General features: G+C 40.3%; 1 protein-coding gene across 8 annotated transcripts in view; it reads right to left on the bottom strand.

Annotated features, from left to right (window-relative positions):
- Window positions 1–4,269: 4,269 nt before the first annotated feature.
- The window catches only part of cfap46 (cilia and flagella associated protein 46), a 196,643-nt gene continuing 177,207 nt past the window's right edge, over window positions 4,270–23,705 (bottom strand). For all 8 annotated transcript variants that reach the window (XM_072239758.1, XM_072239765.1, XM_072239761.1 and 5 more), the window contains 2 exons: window positions 10,117–10,233; window positions 4,270–4,536 (listed from right to left, as the gene is read on the bottom strand). In XM_072239758.1, coding sequence (XP_072095859.1) covers window positions 4,400–4,536; window positions 10,117–10,233 — 254 coding nt within the window. In that variant the 3' untranslated portion in view covers window positions 4,270–4,399. The remainder of the gene's footprint in view (window positions 4,537–10,116; window positions 10,234–23,705) is intronic.

Raw genomic sequence — 23,705 nt, 5'->3', positions numbered from 1 at the left:
CCACCATTCCACTTTCTCATCCAAATTGTTTATAAAAATAACAAAGAGTTGGGGTTTCAGAACAGCCCATGTGGAACACCACTGGTCATCGACCTCCAGGTAGAATATGCTCCGTTTCAACCACCTTCTGTGTTCAATGGGCAAGCCAATTCTGAATCTTCACTGCCAAGTTTCTCTGGATCCTTTGCCTCCTGACTTTCTGAATGAACCTACCATGTGGAAATCTTATCAAATGCCTTACTAAAATCTATATACACCACATCTACCTTCATCAATTTATTTTGTCACATCCTCAAAGAATTCACTCAGGCTCATGAAGCACGACCTGTCCTTCACAAAGCCACGTTGACTATCCCTAATCAGACTATGCTTCTCTAAATGCTTGTAAATCCTACCTTTATGAATCTTCTCCAATAATATGCCCATCACTGAAGTAAGGCTCACTGGTCTATAATTTTAAGGGTTACCCCTACTCCCTTCCATGCAGGTAATATCTGCCACCCTCCAATCATTTGCTACTACTTCTGTGGCCAGTGAAGACACATCAACCATCATCAAAGATAGAGCAATCACTTCCTTCTTGCCGTAACCTTAGATATATCTCATCCAGCACCAGGGACTTACCTATCCTAATGTTTTTCAAAAGCTACAAAACATCCACTTTCTTAATGTTCACATGTTCTAGCATATCTGCAGCAAGTTACTCATCTGTTAGCTCCAAAACCTTTTAACTATCTATGAGGCACAAGTCAGGAGTGTAATGGAATAGCCTCCATTTGCCTGGAGTGAGTGTGGCTCCAACACCACTTGAGAGCGCAGCACTGTTCAGGAAATAGCAGATGGTTTGACTGACACTCCATCCACCACCTGAAATATTTAGTCTCTCCACTACTGATGCAGTTAATCACCTAGGGTAGTCTGACAGTACCTCCCCAGGCTATGCTTTCTACCTCAGAGAAGGGCAGAAGTAGAAGGTAATTGAGAACACCAGCTCTTAGTTCTCCTACAAGACTTGTTATCTAATAGAAAGAGTGGTACTGCAACAAATCACCAAGCAGGAGTTATGTGAAGAGAGCTACCTTTTCAATCAGGTCTGCACACAAGATGAACAGGGCAGAACTTCATGGTGGTTTTATGGAGTTGGACTGTGACTAATCACCGAGGGGGATTCATAAGAAAGGCTGAATAAGAATAAAGCAACTGCAAGTGGAGCGGCCATTCTTGAGTGAGTCAGTGCTTGAAGTGGCTTTGGCTCATCAGGATTGGGCGAGGTAAAGAATCTGGTAAGTTTCACTTTTTGTTCTTAGTTCTTCATTCCTTGTCTGTTAGGGCATAGTAGTATAGTGATAATAGCAGAGTCTTGTACCATGTGTGAGATGTGGGAATTCTGGGGGACTGCCAGTCTCCCCGATAAACACATCTGCACCAGCTGCACGGAGCTGCAACTCCTCAGAGAATGTATCAAGGAATTGAAGCTGCAGTTTGATGACTTTCAGCTCATACAAGAGAATTTAGATATTTAGATTATGAGAACACTCAGTCCTCTTTTATTGTCATTTAGAAATGCATGCATGCATTAAGAAATGATACAATGTTTCTCTGGAGTGATATCACAGAAAACAGGACAAACCAAAGACTAACACTGACAGAACCACATAATTATAACATATAGTTACAGCAGTGCAAAACAATACCATAATTTGATGAAGAACAACCATGGGCACGGTAAAAATAGTCTCAAAAGTCCCCGAGTCGATTCGCTCCTGAGTCCCCGATAGCGGTGGCAAAAGGGAGAAACTCCCTGCCATAAACCTCCAGGCACCGTCAACTTGCTGTTGCCTTGGAAGCAGCCGACCACAGCTGACACTGAGTCCATCTGTCCAAAAACTTCGAGCCTCTGACCAGCCCCTCTGATACAGCCTCCCGAGCGCCATCCTCTGCCGAGCGCCTTCGACCTCACCCTGGCTGCTGAAACAAGCAAAGCCATGGATTTCGGGGCCTTCTGCTCCGGGGATTCTGATTACCACACAGTAGCAGCGGCAGCGAAGCAGGCATTTCAGAAGTTTTCCAGATGTTCCTCCGTACTCTCACATCTGTCTCCATCAAATCAGAATTGTGCACGGTCCCCTACTTGACAGATAACAGATATTCATCACCGGAGAAGCTGCGCACGCTGCCAACATACCGCCATCTTCTCCTCCTAGGAGAACGAGGCGGTGATAGATAGGAGCTATAGGGAGGTAGTCACCCCTAGGATGCAGGAGACAGGTAACCGCGTGACTGTCAGGAGAAGGAAAGGAAATGCACAGCTAGTGCAGAGTACCCCTGTGACCATTCCCCTCAATAATAAGTATACCACTTTAGATACTGTTAAGGGGAACAACCTACCAGGGAGGTGGGGTGGGGAGCCACAGTGACCAGGTCATAGAGGACAGGAGAAGAGAACTACATTGGTGATAGGAGATTCCATAGACAGAAGAACAGGGACGAGATTCTGTGGGTGAAACAGGGACATCTGGATGGTATGTTACTTCCCAGGTGCCAGAGCCAGGGATGTCTTCGATTGGTTCCATGGCATTCTAAAGGGGGAGAGTGAGCACCCAAAAGTATTGGTACATATTGGTACTTATAACATAAGTAGAAAAGGTGATGAGGTCCTGAAAAAAAGCTTTTTAGGAAGCTAGGTAGAAAGCTGAAATCCAGGATCTCCAGGTAAGTAATCTCTGGATAGCTGTCCATGCCACATATCAGTGAGAATAAGAATAGGATGATTTGGCAGGTGAATGTGTGACTGAGGAATGGTGCAAGGGGCAGGGGTTCAGATTTATGGATCATTAGGATCTCTTCTGGGGAAGCTTCAACCTGTACAAAAGGGATGGGTTGCACGTAAATCCAAAGAGGACCAATATCCTTGTGGGCAGGTTAGCTAGAGTTGATCGGGAGGGTTTAAACTCATTTGGCAGGGGGATGGGACCAGAGTAATAGTACTGAAGATGAGGTAGTTGGTTTACAAACAGAGGTAGTGTGTAGTGAGATTTCCAGCGAGGAGAGGCTGATAATAGGGCAACATTGCATTCAACAGGATGAGATACAATGTAAAAGATGAGCAAAATCTAAAGGGTGGATACAGGACCGAAGGTATTATATTTGGATACACAGAGTATACAGAATAAGGTAAATGAACTTGTAGCACAGTTACAGATTGGCATGTACCCGTATGAAGTTGTGGGCATCACTGAGTCATGGCTGAAAGAAGATTTTTGCTGAAAGTTTAACATCCAGGGATACACATTGTATCAAAAGGAAAGACAGAGGGGGTGGCATTACTCTGTCGGTAAGAAATGAAATCAAATCATTAGAAAGAGATGACATAGGATTGGAAGGTGTTGAATCATTGTGGGCAGAGCTAAGGAACTGCAAGGGTAAAAAAAGCCCCGATGGAAGTTATTTATAGACACCCAAACATGAGTGAAGATGTAGTCTACAAATTACAACGGGAGATAGAAAATGCATGTCAAAGCGGAATGCTATGATAGTCATGGGGGATTTCAATATGCAGGTAGATCAAGAAAATCAGGTTGGTGCTCCTACGTCACATGGAAAACATGCTGACTACGGCCTCTTTTATTATGTGCCTCCAAGTACCCCGAAACCACATCCTTAACAATCAATTCTAATGTCTTCCCAATCACTGAGATCAGACTAACTGGCCTATAATTTCCTTCTGCCTCTCTCCCTTCTTGAAAAGTGGAGTTACATTTGTAATTTTCTATTCCTCTGCAACCATGCCAGAATCAATTGATTCTTGAAAGATCGTTACTAATGCCTCTGCAATCTCTTTATCCACCTCTTTCAGAACACTGGGGTGTATACCAATTAGTCCACATGACTTATCTACCTTTCAGTTTCCCAAGATTCTTCTCCCTAGTAACAGCAACTTCACACACATCTGCTCCCAGACACTTCTGAACTTCCGGCATACTGCTAGTGTCTTCCACAGAGAAGACTGATGTAAAATACTTGATCATTTATTTATTGTTTTATTTAGAATTCAGTAAGTAGATACAGCTATGCTTCCAGAATTGTTACCATTGCTTCATAACTACTGAATAAATAGAATATGTGGTATTCCATTAGCCAGAAAATTTAGGCCAAAACATTTGGAAACATCAAAATGTAAAATAATAATTCAATATGGAAAATAAAATCACACAATAACCATGTTAGAAATAAGAACTGCTGATTCAAATCTTATAAATCCACCCAAAATATTTTTTTAAAATGCATAACTGAAATATTAAAGTTACTTGAATTCTGTATTTTTAAACGTTAACACTGAAAATTCTAAAAGATTTGCAACAAAATATACTTAGAAATTTAGTACTTCATTTATAACAGCTCAGGTGACAATAAGATTTGGCAGTCCATAGAGTATGAAATTAAAAGCACTTTGCTGAGTCATATATTCTTCTGGGTGATACTTCCTTGCCTTGTTGCTAGAATCCTCAGATATAGAACCAAGATGTCCATCATTCACTGTGGGGAAAAAAGCACATTTTTTGTTAAAATACAACTGAACAGAGTTGCAACTTCACTGAAATACATTCACAACCAGGTGCAACACACATGTAAAAAATAGATCTGGATCCTGTTTGGATTAAGTAAATAAAAAAAATTATTACCATTGGATACCAAGCACCATACTAGAGTTAAAATTCCATTACTGCTTACAAGAAACCAGAAAATGAATTATGAATCAGAATTTTATTTTTTGTTTTTTTATAATCCAGCAAGAGTTGCCAGTATAGCTATATCAGTAGATCCTACTGTATATAGTCGGGTCTATTAATTTGACTGAGTGGCAAGAATACTGCCCATAAGAAGTTGAACATCGAGTGTGGAAGAGGGAGTTGAAGAATGTAGACATTTGTGACGCAGGAAGGTATCCAGTGTCAGGAATCCTCAATCTGCCTCATTGTGACTTGAGTATCCTTAGCTGATGCTTGTCCACTTGAAAGGAGGTAAACTGGAAATTTACCTCCCAACGCTTGCAATGGATGTGGCAGATGGGCTGGGCAAATGAAGTGCGCAAGGGTAATATGGGAGAGAAAAGAGGAAGGGAGGGGGATAAAGTCAGTCCTTGATAAGGCAGACAGCTACAATCTATTTTAAGGTTTGGACAGAGCTTCAGCCTGGAATTCCATTGTGTCTGCAGGTATGCTTTGACAGTAAAGTTTAGTTCTTAGACCCACTCAAAACAGTACAAATGCCTGCAAGCATCAGTAGTCTTTGGATGAGTTTACGTGGTCTAATAGCTTTTCTGTAAATTTTTCAACAATTCGTTAAGAAGCAAAAATAAATACGAGGTCACAATTCTAGAAATGTGCAAGATAGAAAATACTGTAAATAACCAGCTGTTTAGATAAAATGAACAGTGAGAGAAACAAAGTTAATGTTGTAAGAATAGACTAATTGGGCTGACATTTCAAGGAACCCCAACCCCTGTTATCTTTTCTCTCTCCTTAATATCCATTCTGGTTCTTTCACGCCACTTCCTTCCAACCCTACCTTCCCCCCACCCCCTGTTACTCAGTTATTCTTATCCTACTGCTGGTTTCATCTGCCCTTCAGCTCTCGCCTACCTGGTTCCATTTATCGCCAGCCTTACTTATCAGGTTTCAGCATCTAAAGCTCTTTGTTATCTCCACCTATTATTCCACAGCCTTTTGTGTCCACCTTCATCTTCCCTCTCACCATCTGTCCATGAATCCATAAACACCTTTGCACTTTGTTTCAAGTCACCTACTTGACCCTTATCTCTCGGCTTTTCATATTGGCTCTCTCTCCTCCACAATCAGATCTACTCCTCAGCTTTTTTTCTCCAGTCCTGCCGAAGGGTTTCGGCTGGAAATGTTGAATGTACTCTTTTCCTAGGTGTTGCCTGGCCTGCTGAGTTCCTCGGGCATTTTGGGAGTGGAATACAGAATGAGAAGCAAATCTATACCTCTGGCTAAACTGAAGGCCTTAGTTAAGCAATCACCGAAACGGTTTTATCCCTCTAATGCTAAAAGGATTGCACTAAAAGTGGCAAGTAAGCTACATTCTCCATCTTCCCAAAGACTTTTGACCATTCCCAGTATTTTCCAAACATGCTACTTCCCATTTACTTCAACCACTAAACCTAAACCTTGACGGTAGCCTTGTGACAGCTAACAGGCAGCCAATCGAGGAATTTGGCTGACATTCGATTGGGACTCTGTTCAAATAAACACATGGAATCATGGATTGAAAATTCCTTGAACATGGATAACATATAACCATATAACAATTACAGCACGGAAACAGGCCATCTCGGCCCTTCTAAGTCCGTGCTGAACTCTTACTCTCACCTAGTCCCACTGACCTGCACTCAGCCCATAACCCTCCATTCCTTTCCTGTCCATATAGCTGTCCAATTTAACTTTAAACGACAACATCGAACCTGCCTCAACCACTTCTGGCTGGAAGCTCGTTCCACACAGCTACCACTCTCTGAGTAAAGAAGTTCCCCCTCATGTTACCCCTAAACTTTTGCCCTTTAACTCTCAACCCATGTCCTCTTGTTTGAATCTCCCCCACTCTCAATGGAAAAAGCCTGTCCACGTCAACTCTATCTATCCCTCTCACAATTTCAAATACCTCTATCAGGTCCCCCCTCAACCTTCTACGTTCCAAAGAATAAAGACCCAACTTGTTCAACCTTTCTCTGTAACTTAGGTGATGAAACCGAGATAACATTCTAGTAAATCTTCTCTGTACTCTCTCTATTTTGTTGACATCTTTCCTATAATTTGGTGACCAAAACTGTACCCAATACTCCAAATTTGGCCTCACCAATGCCTTGTACAATTTCAACATTACATTCCAACTCCTATACTCAATGCTCTGATTTATAAAGGCCAGCATACCAAAAGCTTTCTTCACCACCCTATCCACATGAGATTCCACCTTCAGGGAACTATGCACCATTATTCCTAGATCCCACTGTTCTACTGCATTCCTCAATGCCCTACCATTTACCATGCATGTCCTATTTTGATTAGTCCTACCAAAATGTAGCACCTCACATTTATCAGCATTAAACTCCATCTGCCATCTTTCAGCCCTTTCTTCTAACCGGCCTAAATCTCTCTGCAAGCTTTGAAAACCTACCTCATTATCCACAACTCCACCTACCTTAGTATCATCTGCATACTTACTCATCCAATTTACCAGCCCATCATCCAGATCATTAATATATATGACAAACAACATTGGACCCAGTACAGATCCCTGAGGCACACCACTAGTCACCGGCCTCCAATCTGACACACAGTTATCCACCACTACTCTCTGGCGTCTCCCATCCAGCCGCTGCTGAATCCATTTTACTACTTCAATATTAATGCCTAATGATTGAACCTTCACAACCAACCTTCCGCGTGGAACCTTGCCAAAGGCCTTACTGAAGTCCATATAGACAACATCCACCGCTTTACCGTCGTCAACATTCCTAGTAACCTCTTCAAAAAATTCAATAAGATTTGTCAAAGATGATCTTCCATGCATAAATCCATGTTGGCTGTTCCTAATCAGACCATGTCTGTCCAGATAATTATATATACCATCTCTAAGAATACTTTCCATCAATTTACCCACCACTGAGGTCAAACTCACAGGCCTATAATTGCTAGGTTTACTCTTAGAACCCTTTTTAAACAATGGAACAACATGAGCAATATGCCAATCCTCCGGCACCATGCCCGTTTCTAATGACATTTGAAATATTTCTGTCAAGGCCCCTGCTATTTCCACACTAACTCCCCTCAAGGTCCTAGGGAATATCCCGTCAGGACCTGGAGACTTATCCACATTTATATTCCTTAAAAGCTCCAGTACCACCTCCTCTTTAATCATTATAGTTTCCCTAACTTCCCTACCTGTTTCCCTTATCTTACACCAATTCAATATCCTTCTCCTTAGTGAATACTGAAGAAAAGAAATTGTTCAGAATCTCCCTCATCTCTTTAAGCTCCACACATAGCTGTCCACTCTGATTCTCTGAGGGACCAATTTTATCCCTCACTATCCTTTAGCTATTAATATAACTGTAGAAACCCTTGGGATTTATTTTCACCTTACCTGCCAAAGCAACCTCGTATCTTCTTTTAGCTTTTCTAATTTCTTTCTTAAGATTCTTTTTACATTCTTTATATTCCTCGAGCACCTCATTTACTCCATGCTGCCTATATTTATTGTAGATATCTCTCTTTTTCCAAACCAAGTTTCCAATATCCCTTGAAAACCATGGCTCTCTCAAACTTTTAACCTTTCCTTTCAACCTAACAGGAACATAAAGATTCTGTACTCTCAAAATTTCACCTTTAAATGACCTCCATTTCTCTATTACAATCTTCCTATAAAACAAATTGTCCCAATCCACTCCTTCTAAATCCTTTCACATCTCCTCAAAGTTAGCCTTTCTCCAATCAAAAATCTCAACCCTGGGTCCAGACCTATCCTTCTCCATAATTATATTGAAACTAATAGCATTGCGATCACTGGACCCGAAGTGCTCCCCAATACAAACCTCCGTCACCTGACCTATCTCATTCCCTAACAGGAGATCCAACACTGCCCTTCTCTCGTTGGTACTTCTATGTATTGCTGCAAAAAACTATCCTGCACACACTTTAAAAACCCCAAACCATCCAGCCCTTTTACAGTATGGGCTTCCCAGTCTATATGTGGAAAATTAAAATCTCCCACAATCACAACGTTGTGCTTACCACAAATATCTGCTATCTCCTTACAAATTTGTTCCTCCAATTCTCTCTCCCCATTTGGAGGTCTATAATACACCCCCATAAGAGATACTACACCTTTCCCATTCCTCAATTCCACCCAAATAGCCTCCCTAGACGAGACCTCTAATCTATCCTGCCAGAGCACCGCTGTAATATTTTCTCTGACAAGCAATGCAACACCTCCCCCTCTTGTCCCTCCGATTCTATCACACCTGAAGCAATTAAATCCAAGAATATTTAGTTGCCAATCACACCCCTCCAGGATGCTGTCCAAGTTGCACGCCATCTTGGACAATGTCTCCCATCCACTACATAATGTACTGGTTGGGAACAGGAGTACATTCAGCCAGAGACTCATTCCACTGAGGTGCAACACAGAGCGTCATAGGAAGTCATTCCTGCCTGTGGCCATCAAACTTTACAATTCCTCCCTTGGAGGGTCAGACACCCTGAGCCAATAGGCTGGTCCTAGACTTATTTCCTGGCATAATTCACATATTACTATTTAACTATTTATGGTTTTATTACTATTTAATTATTTATGGTGCAACTGTAATGAAAACCAGTTTCCCCCGGGATCAATAAAGTCTGACTATGACTATGACTAACCATGTTTCACTAATAGCTACCACATCTTACTTCCAGGTATCAATCCATGCTTTAAGCTCATCTAACCTTTCTTATAATGCTCCTAGCATTAAAATAAATGCATTTAAGAAAATTTCCACCTCTTACTCTCTGTTTATCACTAACGGTGCTAACAACTTTACTATTTTCTTTTTCTTCCTTCTTCCCTACATCTGTTCCTACACTCTTTTTCCCCTTCCCCCTCGTATCTAGTTTAAATCCACTGGAGCCTCTCTAGCAAACCTACCTGCAAGAATATTTGTCCCCCTCCAGTTCAGATGTAGACCGTCCTGCCGGAACAGGTCCCATCTTCCCTGGAAAACTGCCCAGTTATCTATAAATCTGAATATATCTCCTCGTATTCAAAATTTTGTGGCCTAATAATGAGCAATTGCTCTTGAAAGTCAAGCTTCACTTTTCTTCTGATTTCACTGATGGTCTAAATAGATGTTTACAGCTGCAGCAAACACTAATATCCATAATTATTACCAGTTCCCTATCAAATTGCTAAAGCAACATAATACTTCCAGGTATATTGCATATAAAAAAAACTACTTTAATTATGGCATTTAATTGTCTCTTTAGACCATGTCAATTAAGAAATTACAAATTCATCTGCATACATTGATGATTAGGTTTATTAAATACTATAGATGAAACATACCAGAAAAAAACGGATTCTCAGAAGAAAATTCAGTATCGGTTTTAGAAACGTTTCTCCTTGCAGTTTTAGCAATTTCATGAATTGTTTGACCAGTTGTTTTCCCTAGTTCCAACAAATCTGGAAGAAAATATAGTCATTGAATAAAACAAAAAGCTAAAGCTGACTTTCCTCCTCCCACTCCACTTGCACACCATGTTGCTGTAACACAACCAACTGCAATATATTAAACTATCCCCAGATTGCATTAGTGTTCAGTTCCAGATTATTTAAAATAACCGCAGCAATTTCCAATTCCTGCCTATTCCCAGGCAACTACTTGGAATAGAGCTGCGGAAATCACTAACACCTGTAGGCTTTTCAGGTCAACTTTAATTGGGGCATTTCATATTAATGAAAGTGAACAGTCAGAATCAGGCTTATTATCACTGACCTTATGACATGGAATTTAGTGTTTTACAGCTGCAATGCAAAGACATAGTAATCTATAAATTACAAAAAATAAATAAAGAGTGCAAAAATAACAAGGTAGTGTTTATGGGCCATTTAGAAATCTGATGGTGGAGGTGAAGAAACTGTTCCTAATTCTTCAGTCTCCTTTACCACCTCCCTGATGTAGTAAGGAGAAGAGGGTATGACCCAGATGGTGAGGGTTCTTAATGCTGGATGCTCTTTTTGAAGCATTCTTGAAGATGTCGTCATGGTGGGAGAGTTATGCCAATGATAGAACTGGTTGAGTTTATAGCCCTCCACAGCCTCTTGTGATCGTCTGCATTCGAATCTGCGTAAGAGGCCGTGATGCAACCAATGAGAATGCTCTCCTCCATACATCTATAGAAACTTGTAAGAGTTTATAGTGACACACCAAATTTCCTCAAGCTCCTAACCAAGAGCTGCCAGCGTGCCTTCTTCATAATTACATCAATGTGTTGGGCCTGGGATAGATCCTCTGAGATGCTGATGACCAGAAACTTGAAGCTGCTCATCTTTCCGCCACTGAGGACTCAATGAGGACTGGTGTGTGTTCTCCCCAATTCCTCTTCTGAAGATCATAATAATCTCCTTGGTCTCGCTGACGTTAAGTGTGAGGTTGTTGATCGACACCCCTTAACCAGCCAATCTATCTTGCAGAGGGAGGTACAGAGGCCTAGGATTTGACAGTTCTTTTCTTTAGCACTGAGAGAATGATGGTATTGAATGTTGCACTGTAATTGATAAACAGTAGCCTGATGCCTGTCTTGTGCTCCAAAATCGAGTGGGCCCAATGAAATTGCATCCACTGTGAAGCTGTTGCGGCCGCAGGTGAATTGCAATGGGTCCAGGTCCTTGCTCAGGCATAGCCAACATCTCAAAATGCCTTCATTATTGTAGATGTGGATGGTACTGGGCAATAGTCATTGTGGAAACTCACCCTGCTTTTCTTGGGCACCAGAATAATTGTTGTCCTTTAGAAGCAGATGGGAACCTCAGACCACAGCAGTGAGTGGTTGAAGATGTGTTTGAATACTCCAGCCAGCTGATTGATACTGGCTTTCAGTACACCATTAGGGCTAGATGCCTTGCAAGGATTAAGCCTCTTAAAGGATGTCAAGACATCAACCTCCAAGGTGAGCTCACAGGGTCACTAAAAGCTGTGGGTCTCATGCAGGTATACTTTTATTCTTCCTTTCAAAACATGCATAAAAGGTGTTCAGTGATGAAATTCAGTCTGAATTCTGACTGAAACATTGATCAATTGATGTAAAAATAGCCTAAGCGAAGATTATTGGATTAGACTGCATAATTGTTAATTTCCTTTCTTATGCTTGTTTGTATTTTTTTCATATAGTTACCAACGCACATGCAATCGTTTAATGTGTTTCTTAGTAATTACAGTTCCTCTGTATCTTTCTGGAAGCTTCTTGGGTATCACATTACTTGAATAGGGGCCATCTCATTGGTTGATTCAAGCAACAGAATTTGAATGGAATTTATTGTTGCTAACAAATTGGTATAAGAAGGTTAGATCATGTTCTATCAGTCTCTTTTTGCCTTCGTCTTTGCTTGCTACTATGTTCTTTTTTCACTACTTTCCTTTCCTAATCCCTTTGTTCTCTGAGCACTTAATAAATGATCATAAGAAACAAGTTCTATGCCTCATTCTTGATTCTGAAGAACCTTCGATCAAATCATCAGTATCCAACAATTTTGGCATAGTCAGCAGATGATTGCAATGCCTTAAGCACTTGGAAGAATCCCAGACAAAGTGGAAACTTTTGGCGTGCAAATTTAAAAGGAGGTACGATCTTCCTCCTTACTTTCAAAATTCTCTAAGAAACTGTCTGGTTCTTGCTTCAATACACCCTCTAGTGGACATTTAAGAGTAAACAAAAGCTATTCTGAAAATATTAAAATTAACATTATGATCAAATTAAGTTCATACTAACTGGTGGAGTAGCTAAGAAATCTTCTGATTGTGATATAGTGCTTAAAAAATTAGATTGTAATCCAGAGAGGAAAAATTGTTTGCAAACCAATAATATATCGATTGCAATCCTACAAAATTTTGATCGCAATCCTATGATATTTCATTGCAATTCTAACATAACATTCCAATCACAATCCTAAATTAAAAGTCCAATTGTAATCTTTTTTTTTGTCCGATTGCAATCTTAAAACAATATTTCAATTATAATCCTAAATAATTTTAATTGCAATCCAATAATATTTTGACACAAACCAATGGCATTTCAATCGCAGTCCAAGTGATAAAAAGTACATACAAATTAAATGTTACATGTGACTGAATTAAGACAAAAAGGCGTGTACCCCACTACAGTAAAAGGGGGAGCTAAATCTCCAGTTATGTGTGAACAGACAACTGAGGATTTGAGTTCTTATCTGAATAAAACATTTCAATTTGATATGGAAAAGTAAAGGAAAGGTATGTCGCATCTGGAGTTTCTCCGGTTAGTGGACGATTTCCATCCACACCTCTCTGATATAGTGGGGAATCGCGTACGAGGCAAGTTACAGCAGTGTTTTGCCATTGCCTTCTGCCGGGTGAATTTCCAAAGAGATCACCAGCTCGTAACCCAGCACGGATGGAAAGCGTGCAGGGGAGCCAACTGGATTAGAGCTCGGGACCTTTCGTCCCGAAGTCCGGCACTGATGCCACTACGCCACCATGCCACCAGCCAGGTCGGCAATTTGATATGATTGATGAAGAAAAGAATGAAATATACCATCAATATTGAGTTTAATGAAATGTGATTTTTGCATGATATTGAGAAATCTGGACGTTAGCTGTATAATTACAGTTAAGAAAATGAGAGCACGATGGGTGAGACGAACAAATCTGAGTTTAAACTAACATGTGGTCAGCTTGAGAATTGAATTTGTGGGTTAATTGGACAAGTGAGTAAGTTAAATGCACAATTGGAAAAGCAAAGGGAAACACCGTGAACTACAAAAGCAGTATGATAAAGACAGTAAAATGTCTGAAGTGCAATTTTTTGCATTAGCTGAATGAGTGAAAAGAACATGTTAAGTGTAACCAAATCAAGGTGCATTGTGTGGAGCTTTGAAGTAAACTAAAGCAGTATATGAAAGCCCAGCAGGGACCCCAAGTGGGCAGTCCTGCCAGTGATGCCTCTCTTTGAGAAACACCACCTACATTGGATAGTCTTCCGAGACAGCAGCACCATCCAAACTCTGAGGAATTATAGGATGGACATGACATGGCCTCTACAGCAACCTCTAGCGAGAATGACAATGATGAAACATTAGGACTGGCAGCTATGTCACGGCTGGCTCCAATAAAGATCAAGGAAGTGAAGACACACAGGACTGAAGATGGAACCTATGAAAGGAGACAGATGGTTTTCCATCAACCACCAGTGGTCCAAAGAAGTTTCACATCCTAAAAAAAACGGAATTTGAAGACCTGGGATGAGCTTCAACACATTAATAACATATACAAACTGTACAATATGATGGCATACAAATTTTGACTACTATGTTATCTTCTCGGCAAATTAGACAGCTGACTCATAGAATTGACGACAATATGGGAGATAATAAGCAAAATATACAAGATAGTTGGAATGCTATGAAGAGGTGGCTGAAAGAATAGGCCCCAATATAGACTGATTGGAGGAGAGTGATTGATTGCAAGTGAAAGATTTCTGAGGATATTTCTGAATATGAGGAACATTACAGGACAAGGGGGTTTGTTATTCAGGAGTTCATGGAGGACTCTAGCATGGAGGTTCCTTGAAGTAAACTTTTATGGAAGGCTTGAAACCAGGTATTACCAAAATGATGAAGCTGACAAAACTGAGTTGGAGTGAAGTTGGTGTTCTAGATAGTGACCTAGTGCAAGCAGCCAAACAAGTGGAATGGGATATTGAAATCCAAATGAGATCACTACAGGTGAGTCAGTTACCTGTTGATCAACAGCCACTGACCACGAGTCAACAGCCACAGCTGCTGCAAGTGAGTCAACAGCCAGCATTCATTAACCAATAGAAAAAGTGGGACTGGAATTCACCAAGTGCACCACAGCAATCTCATTCTGAGCCACACCTCTGAGACCAATCCCTAAAACAGAAAGTCACTTTTTTGTTAAGGAAGGACATTGGACTAGAAGCTGTTGGTACAGAAAACAAGGTGGACAACATAAATGAGTTCAGCAGTAAGTTCATTGCCCTGCCTCACAAAGCTTGGAAGATTCTAATTTGATAATAATCCTTAGATATAATGGACTATTGTCACATTCAAAAAAAAATGACTGAAGCCCTTGCTTGCCTTGATAGAGCAAAAACTAGACATATGTAAGCTTACTAATTGGAAGTGAATGTACTGAATTCTTTTTAGACTAAGATTACTATGACTGTGCAAGAATAATAACATGCCATGAAGATACAGATTATTACAAAGAAATGCCTCTATTGAGCCCAAGTTGGATTCTATACACCAATTACTCCTCTATGATTGAGGGAGGAATTTGAATGGTTGGATGAGCCATTGTTTCTGAAACTGAGGAGCTGGTATCAGGAAGCATGGCTCCAATACCTCCGCGAAACTAGCAAAACTGAAAGCTCTGATTGAAGCCTGTAAGGTGGCGAAAGGAAGATCAGCTAATATCTACACTGATTTTTGATATGCTTTTGGAGTCATTCATGATTTTGCAAACTTATGGAGACAAAAGAGATTTCTTATGGCTGTAGGGACACCAATCAAAAATGGCCGACTAGTACAAAACTCATGAATATCATATAACTGTCGTCAGAAGCTGCTGTATTAAAATGTAAAAGTCACTCCAAAATACTGTAACTACAATGGAAAGCCATGGCAATACATTTGGAGATGAAATTGCAAAAAAGATAGCATGGAAAAGGGCAAAAGAAATAAAAGTAAAATAATTGAAAAGGGTCATAAAACTTTAAAAAATACCTTGAACGTATGAACTGAACAGGGCAACTGAAATTATAGAAATGAAGTTGAAATCTGTGTTGCAGGTGGACATACAGGATATTCGAGAGCTGCAAGCTCAACACTCTAACCAGGAAAAGTAGTTCTCGATTGAAAATAGTCAGAGATTAGCAGTGATAGAGCATGGGGATACAACACTAGTCATAGACTAGTAGCTTCAACTAAGTTGATAAGTGTATAAAAGATGCATGACATCCCAGATAACAAATCTTGGAGCAGTGACAACCTACCACAATTAAGTGCTTCTGCTCCACCTGGCCCATTTTTATATTTACAAGCGGAGTACATAACTTTGACAAAGTGTCAAGGATACTCGGATGTACTGGTAATACTGGATGTGTTTTCATGATGGGTGGAAGCTACCGGGGTGATGATAAATTCGTGGCCTAAAGTAGAAAGGGATGAGTTATTCGTGGCCTAAAGTAGAAAGAGATGAGTTATTAACTTCAAACTTTCTGCATTATCACTCAGAGTTGAACGGCACGTGAATGTAACGAGAGCTGTACAACTCATCTCTTTCTACCCTAGGCCACAAACTTATCAATCACCCCTGCTGTGGACCACCTGGAGGTCCAAGACGCTCTCGTTACATGCATATACTGTTCAACTTTTTGAGTGATAATGCAGAAAGTTTGAAGTTAATAACTCATCTCCTTCTACTTAGGCCACAAACTTATCAATCACCCCTGCCATGGGCCACTTCTACAAAGAAGGGATCCATATGCTCCACGAGCGCTGGACTAAGTGTGTACATGTAGGAGGGGACTATGTTGAAAAGTAAATGTGCAAGGTTTTGTAAAATTGACTCCTTCTACCTTAGGCCACAAACTTATCAATCACCCCTTGTATTTCAATAAGGAAAGCCACTGCTACACACATTCTTCTCCGTGGATTGTCACCTTGTCGTGGTGGAGAAGCTTGTGTGGTCCTATGATCCCGAGAGCAATGCCACCTGGAGCTATGCTCCTGGTAGGGTCACCCATGGCAGTAAGGTCAATGGTGAAGTCCCTGACAAAATACAATCCAACCAAGACCTCAACGGTGGAACAGACGGATGAAGTTACTTTGAACTCGACGACTGTGAAGGAGGATGAAGGCTGCAACAAATCCATCGGCTCCAATCGTCGTGGTTTCCTTGCCATTGGAATCAGTTGGTTGATTTGTGAAGTATCGTGTGCTTCTTGGAGTGCAACATCAGGTACACGTTAAATAAATACACACACAGGCGTCTTCACTCTGTTGGCCACTTCTTCAGAATGAAGACCATCATTTTCGACCTTGAGGGATATCCACGACGATGATGATATATATAGCAAAAACTCTGATTAAGGACTAAATTCCAAGGTGGGGATTGCCATGTCACATCGACTGACCATGGGGCACATATCACTGGGAGTATTTGTTAGGAATTATGTTGACTGATGAACATTAAATGGTATTTTCATTGTCAAACATCACCCAGAGTCATGGGACAAGTAAAATGAATGAATGGAGTCATCAAGTATCATGAATAAGGCAAACCAAGGCCTACAGCTCTTTCCACAGTCTTATGTAGCATCAGAGCAACCCCAAACAAGAAAACTAAATTAAGTTCATTCAAAGTAATAACAAGGTGTCCTATGTCACTGCAAGGAGCTCTTGATCACAGAGACGCTGATATACATATTATGTCAGGTTAGTCAACATTATGTAAAATTCTCAGGGTTGTGTACTATATACATACTTTGATAAATGTATTTTGAAACTTTGATATTAACCCAAGTTTAACAATCTGCTTCTCAACGGGTTTCTGTGCTTGGAGTGTTCCAACAAAAGGAGGACACATCCTGATCCCTGGTAAGTGGATCCTAATTAAGAAACCACGTAAGTGTAACTCTCGGTTCGGCTAGCCCCCTGGCCTGGCCAAACTTGAGAAATTTTGTTTGGGTGGATGCTGCGCGATGTGTCCCCTGTTACAAATCAGTACCACAAATAACAAACAGTACACATTATGTGATTAAGTGATTGAGCTTTATAATTCTTAATTTGACTATATGATTAATAAAAAACAAAAAGAAAAGGGCCCATTCTCATTAAAGAGTCTAATGCGCAACATTGGAGCTCACTGATAAGGCTGCTCATCCACCATCGACCACCTCTGATCGTCACTGACCTTCGGACCCTCACTCCAAGTCCACTCCATCCAGCGGTCTACCAGTTCTCTCCATTCACGTCTTCTCTCCTCATCTCTCCCCGACAAAAGACCACAAAATCCGGCTCCCAGACACACAGGAAAGAACAACATCCCGCTCATTGACTAACATGCCCTGTTATCTCTAGTCATAACCCAAACATTGCTGCTACAGGGAAACCATTACCTTAGCAGTGGAACATTACAGAGAGGCCATTACATTAGCAGTGAAACCTTACAGCGTGTTACATAAGGAACCATTGGGTGCTCAATAGGAAGGTCTTTATTAAGTGCTGTTAGTTACTAACTTGGTGCTGAAAGTAGAAAGTAAAAGTAATTGGATACACACTATCCACTGCGAGTGAGCTAAAGTGGTACCTGATGAAGACAACAAGCACTATAGTTAGTGTGCAACGCTGCTGGGCTACAGGGAGCAAATCACTAACCAGCCAAAAGACTTCAAACAGAGTCAGTATTATGAAATTTATTCTAATATTATTTGTTGTTATATTTCTGCCAATTTTCTCCACTCACAATGTACCAATTGAGATGACTCATAATACATACTTGCAACTATTATATGATATTTTTAATGCCTCTAGCTATCAGGCATATCAATATATACTGCACATTTCAAAATATTCACTATTGCTAGGCATCCCTGCAGATCTACAACAAACATGTGCCCTCTTCCTTAAGCAAAGTTCACTATCACAATCCCAGCAATAGCAATACTGACACTATTCCCATGATTCATTATCTTGGGGGAGACATAAATATACGATGATTATGCCCCCACATACCATCTTGAACTAGATCATTTATACAAATGTAATCAGCACGATTTAGGGAATCATAAATCTGACCCTACTCATGTTTTGTCCTGGGATATCTCTGTATCTGCTTCTAATGACTATGACAAAACTATTAAATCTTTTCATGCATTCACTATGAAATCTACCTTTTTGGAGTTCAGAAGGTTCCATTCCACTCAGGCAACTATACTTTTACATTGCCCTAAATGTGGTGATGACTCTGGAATTTTCATTTATGATGTCTGTCGGAAAATTATTACAGTTCAACAAGGTTCCTCTCAAGTAATAAGAAAAGGTCTATGTTCTTGGAATATTAAGTATCTTATACGTGGAAATGGGGCTTGTTTCTCTCTTTCATGTAATTGGCTAGGATCTTGTTGTTTGGGTTATATCGTTCCTACTATCAAACAATCACAAACTTTATTTTACATCCCAAGTCTAGAAGGAAACAGGACATTTCAAAAGGAGCTCATTTTGAGTCAATTTTATTCCAAATGCTTACATCAAATTTATGGTGTTGCAAGAAGTATAACAGAAATTAAAAATGCTGCTTCAGCGCCTTTGAAAGAGTAAGCAAGACACGCAGGTGCCTTGAAAAAAGTAACATGTGTAAGATGGTTCTTCAAAATCAAATGGCATTAGATCTTCACTTAGCAGTGAAGGGGGGAGCATGCGCAGTTATAGGCAAGGAGTGCTGTACTTGAATAACTAACAAGTCTGAAGACAAAACTGATTTGGCTGATTGTACTCCTAAAGAAACTGAATAAATTCATCAATGTAATTGATGGGATTTCTTAGATTGGATTCATTTAAGTATAGGAAGCTAGGGTTACTCAATACTACAAGTCATAATATTTTTCCTGATATAACTTATCATAATTAACATTTTTCCTTGTATAAGGGCAATCATTAATGGAGCAGTTCAAACTCACATAACTGTGCCTCCTTGCAAGAACAATCTACCTAGCAATGACATAATCTTATAAATGCTCTTTCATATTTCATAACATAGGTGAATTTTTGATCATTTTATACTTAACATAGATATCACAAGTTTATCTGCCTCTGAATTTTCAAATGTAATGATTCTAAGTGTGTGATTTAGAAACAGATGGAATACTGGGCTGTATAATTGTTATTTTCCTTGCATGCTTGTTTGTATTTTTATATAGTTGTCTATGTATATGCAATTGTTCAGCGTGTTTCCTAATGGTTAAAGATCCTCAGTGTTTTTCTGGCTGTATTTTGCATATCCACATTACTTGAATGGTGCCTATCTCATTGATTGATTCAAGCAATAGAATTTGAATGGAATTTATTGCTGCTAACAAATTGGTAGAAGAAGACTAGATCATGTTGGATCAGTCCCTTTCCACCTTTGTCTTCCCTCATTGCTAGGTTCTGTTTCTGCTGTTCTCCTTTCCTAATCCCTTTCTCCTCTTACCAGTTAAATAAATGACCATAAGCAACAAGTTTTATGCCTCATTCTTGAGTTTCGAAGAACCTCAGATCAAAAATATCAGAATCATTCAGACTTTCGGAAAGGCACAGGATTTCTGTAAGCCTTCTATTAGCAAAGGCTCCAAGATCCATGTTTCCAAGTAAATTATGGTGGTGCAGTGGTGCAGCAGTTAGTGCTGTTGTCCAGAGCTCCAGAGAGTTGCATCTGATTCTGACCTCAAGCGTTAACTGTATGGATTTTGTACTCTCACCGCATGGCTGGTTACTTTGGTTTCCTTCCACATCTCAAAGATGTGCCGGTAGGTTAGTTGATTGTTATAAATTCCCACAAGTGCAAGAAATGAAGAATCAAAGGAAGGCAAGAGCTATGTGAGGGAGAATTGGTTGGAAGGAAATACGGAAAGGAGAAAACAGGACTGATGGGTTTACAGGTGTCCCCCATTTTTCGAACGTTCGCTTTACGAAACCTCACTGTTACGAAAGACTTACATTAGTACCCTGTTTTTGCTTTCAGAAGGTGTTTTCACTGTTACGAAAAAAAAGCAGCGCGCGATAAAAGGCAGCGTGCCACGCGCCCCGAGCAGCCGCTCTCCCCAGATTCGGAATGGCATTCTAGCTGGCATTGCTTAAACACATTGCATTGAGCAGCCGTTTGCAAGGTGAGTTCTAAGGTATCGGAAAAGCCTAAAAGAGCTCGTAAGGGTGTTACACTTAGCAGAAAACTAGACATAATTAAGCGTTTTGATCATGGTGAACGAAGCAAGGACTAAGTGAGTTTGGCTTGTGGAAGCTGACGAACATGATGTTGAAGAGGTTTTGGCATCCCATGACCAAGATCTGATAGATGAAGAGCTGATGCAATTGGAAGAAAAAAGGATAACAATCGAAACCGAATGCAATAGCGAACTGAATGTGAAGCAACTGCTTGAGATTTTCGCTGCAATGATAAAGTACGACTTTAATTTTGAAAGGGTACGTAAGTTTAGGGGATATTTGAAAGATGGTTTGAGTCCTTACAAAGAACTGTATGATAGAAAAATGCACGAGGCTCAGCAGTCAAGCAAATCTTCCACATCAGCCACAGCAGATGATGAACCTCGACTTTCGACATCGAGGTGGGCAGAGATAGAAGATGACCTGCCTGCCCTAATGGAAACAGACGATGACGAAGTGACACCCCAGTGTCCCACCACCCCAACCCTCAGGCCACGGACAGATACTGATTCACGGAGAATGCAGCAGTAGCCGGGAGGCACATAGCACATCTTCAAGAAAAAAGCCAAAATAAACAAGCTAGTTAATTAGGTGCCGCCAACACGTAATTATCGGCCCAGATCAGAGACGACGTAATGGGAAATCAGCATGGATCTGGGCTGACAATTACGTGCTGGGCGGCACCTAATTAATTAGCATGTTTGTTTCGGCTTTTTTCTTAAAGATGTGCTGTGTGCCTCCCGGCTACCGCTGCACCCCTGCATGCTTCACGGCAATGTATTGCTCGGCGGCTGGAGGGTGGGGGCTACTGCATCACCCCAGCCTGCGACGACTCAGACACCATCATCACTGTGCTTGGCACTGAACCAATTCAGGTAAGTGATCCTACACTGTACATACATTATTTCTACTTTATATAGGCTGTGTATTTTTACATGTTACTTGGTATGATTTGGCAGCTTCATAGCTTAAAGGTTACTGGAGAGAGTGTTTTTGCCAACAGTGCTTGCGTGAGATTTTCTGCCGATGGCGCTTGCGTGAGATTTTCGGTACGGAGAACAATGCAGTAATGATTGTGGAAAAGTATTTCTACTTTATATAGGCTGTGTATTTATCATATCATTCCTGCTTTTACTATCTGTTACTGTTGTTTTAGGTTGTATGTGTTATTTGGTATGATTTGGTAGGTTATTTTTGGGTCTGCGAACTCTCACAAAATTTTCCCATATAAATAAATGGTAATTGTTTCTACGCTTTACGACATTTCGGCTTACAAACCGTTTCATAGGAACGCTCTACCTTCGGATGGTGAGGGAAACCTGTACTATGTTGGGATATGGTATGAATCCAATGGGTCAAATAGCTTTTGAGTTGTATTAATTAGTATGGCAGTCAATAACAGAGATTATGAGAATACCGCCACCCCCCCCACCTTGTGCCATTAAAGTTCCATGGATGACAGGTGCAAATCAACTATTAGCCCTTTGCCTTCTCCTCATCGTCTTCCAAAGAATAGGTGGAAACCGCTAAAGAAAGGCTCAAAAATAAATTCTTTAGTTCTTTTCCCAAGCCCCAATAGATCAACCAATGAAAAAAGGAATTAATTATCAGGAGTGTGTTACACAGGTCTTAAATATCATTGTTGAGTGTTTTTGAATGTTTGAATAATATATGATCTATGATCTAGCTGAATGATAGAACTGGCTTAATAGGCTGGCTGACTACTCCTATGGAAGAGGCAAACAAAAACAGAATCCATGTTTCTATGTGTTCCTTAATTGATTTTTCTTTGTTCTGTATATTGCTTTGGCAAACCGTTTCCAATAATGATCCTTATATTCACCAACATGACAGCTTTTCTTCACCTTTCACTTGTGACTTAGGAACTGGTTATAGAAAAAAACTAATCTGCATCACATGCAAAAACAATCGCTCCCTCTGGACAATTAAGACTACAAGTTCTTCCTCAATGAAGCAACATAAAAATTCTTTGCAATACATACCAAGTGCTGGAGGAACTCAACAGGTCAGGCAGCATCTATGTAAAAGAGAAAACAGTCGATGGTTTGGGCCAAGGACCTTCATCAAGACCGAAATATCGACTGTTTACTCCTTTCTATAGATGCTTCCTAACTTGCGGAGTTCGTCCAGTATTTTGTATGTGTTGCTTTGGATTTCCAGCATCTGCAGATTTTCTCGTGTTTGTGATAAAAATTCTTTCTGTTTACTCTACAGGATGTGACAGAATAAAGATCAAATCTTTTACATATGATTAACATCATGATAATAAACATAGAAAATCTACAGCACAATACAGGTCCTTCGGCCCACAAAGCTGTGCCGAACATGTACTTAACTCGGAAATTACCTAGGGTTACCCATAGCCCTCTGTTTTTCTAAGCTCCATGTACCTATCCAGGACACTCTTAAAAGACGCTATCATATCCGCTTCTACCACCGTTGCTGGCAGCCCATTCCATGCACTCACCACTCTCTGCATAAAAAATTTACCCCTGACAGCTCCTCTGTACCTACTTCCAAGCACCGTAAAACTGCGCCCTCTTGTGCTAGCCATCTCGGCCCTGGGAAAAACCCTCTGACTATCCACATGATCAATGCCTCTCATCATCTTATACAGGAAATAACTAGCAAACTCTTTTTATAGCAGGTGAATGATATTACAGTTTATTTTTCACAGGTATAGCATTCAACTGCAGCATGAAAATTCTGTCAACTCATTCTACTTCACTTCATATAACTCAATATCAAACTGTCAAAAATTTAAGATATGAGCTGCAAAATTTAATTGTGCTAGGTATTTGAAATATCTATTTAGTCCCAATTCTTTAATTTGGCATCTGGTTAAAGAGGAACAACTGGATTTCCTATATCTAGACTTCCAAAAGATATTTGATGTGGTACTGCATCAAAGGTTACTGGTGAAAGTGAAAACTCAA

This window comes from Mobula birostris, chromosome 21 (genome assembly GCF_030028105.1).
Source record: "Mobula birostris isolate sMobBir1 chromosome 21, sMobBir1.hap1, whole genome shotgun sequence".
NCBI lineage: Eukaryota > Metazoa > Chordata > Chondrichthyes > Myliobatiformes > Myliobatidae > Mobula > Mobula birostris.
The sequence above is the reverse complement of the archived record's forward strand: the minus strand, read 5'-3'. Positions and strand labels throughout refer to the sequence as shown.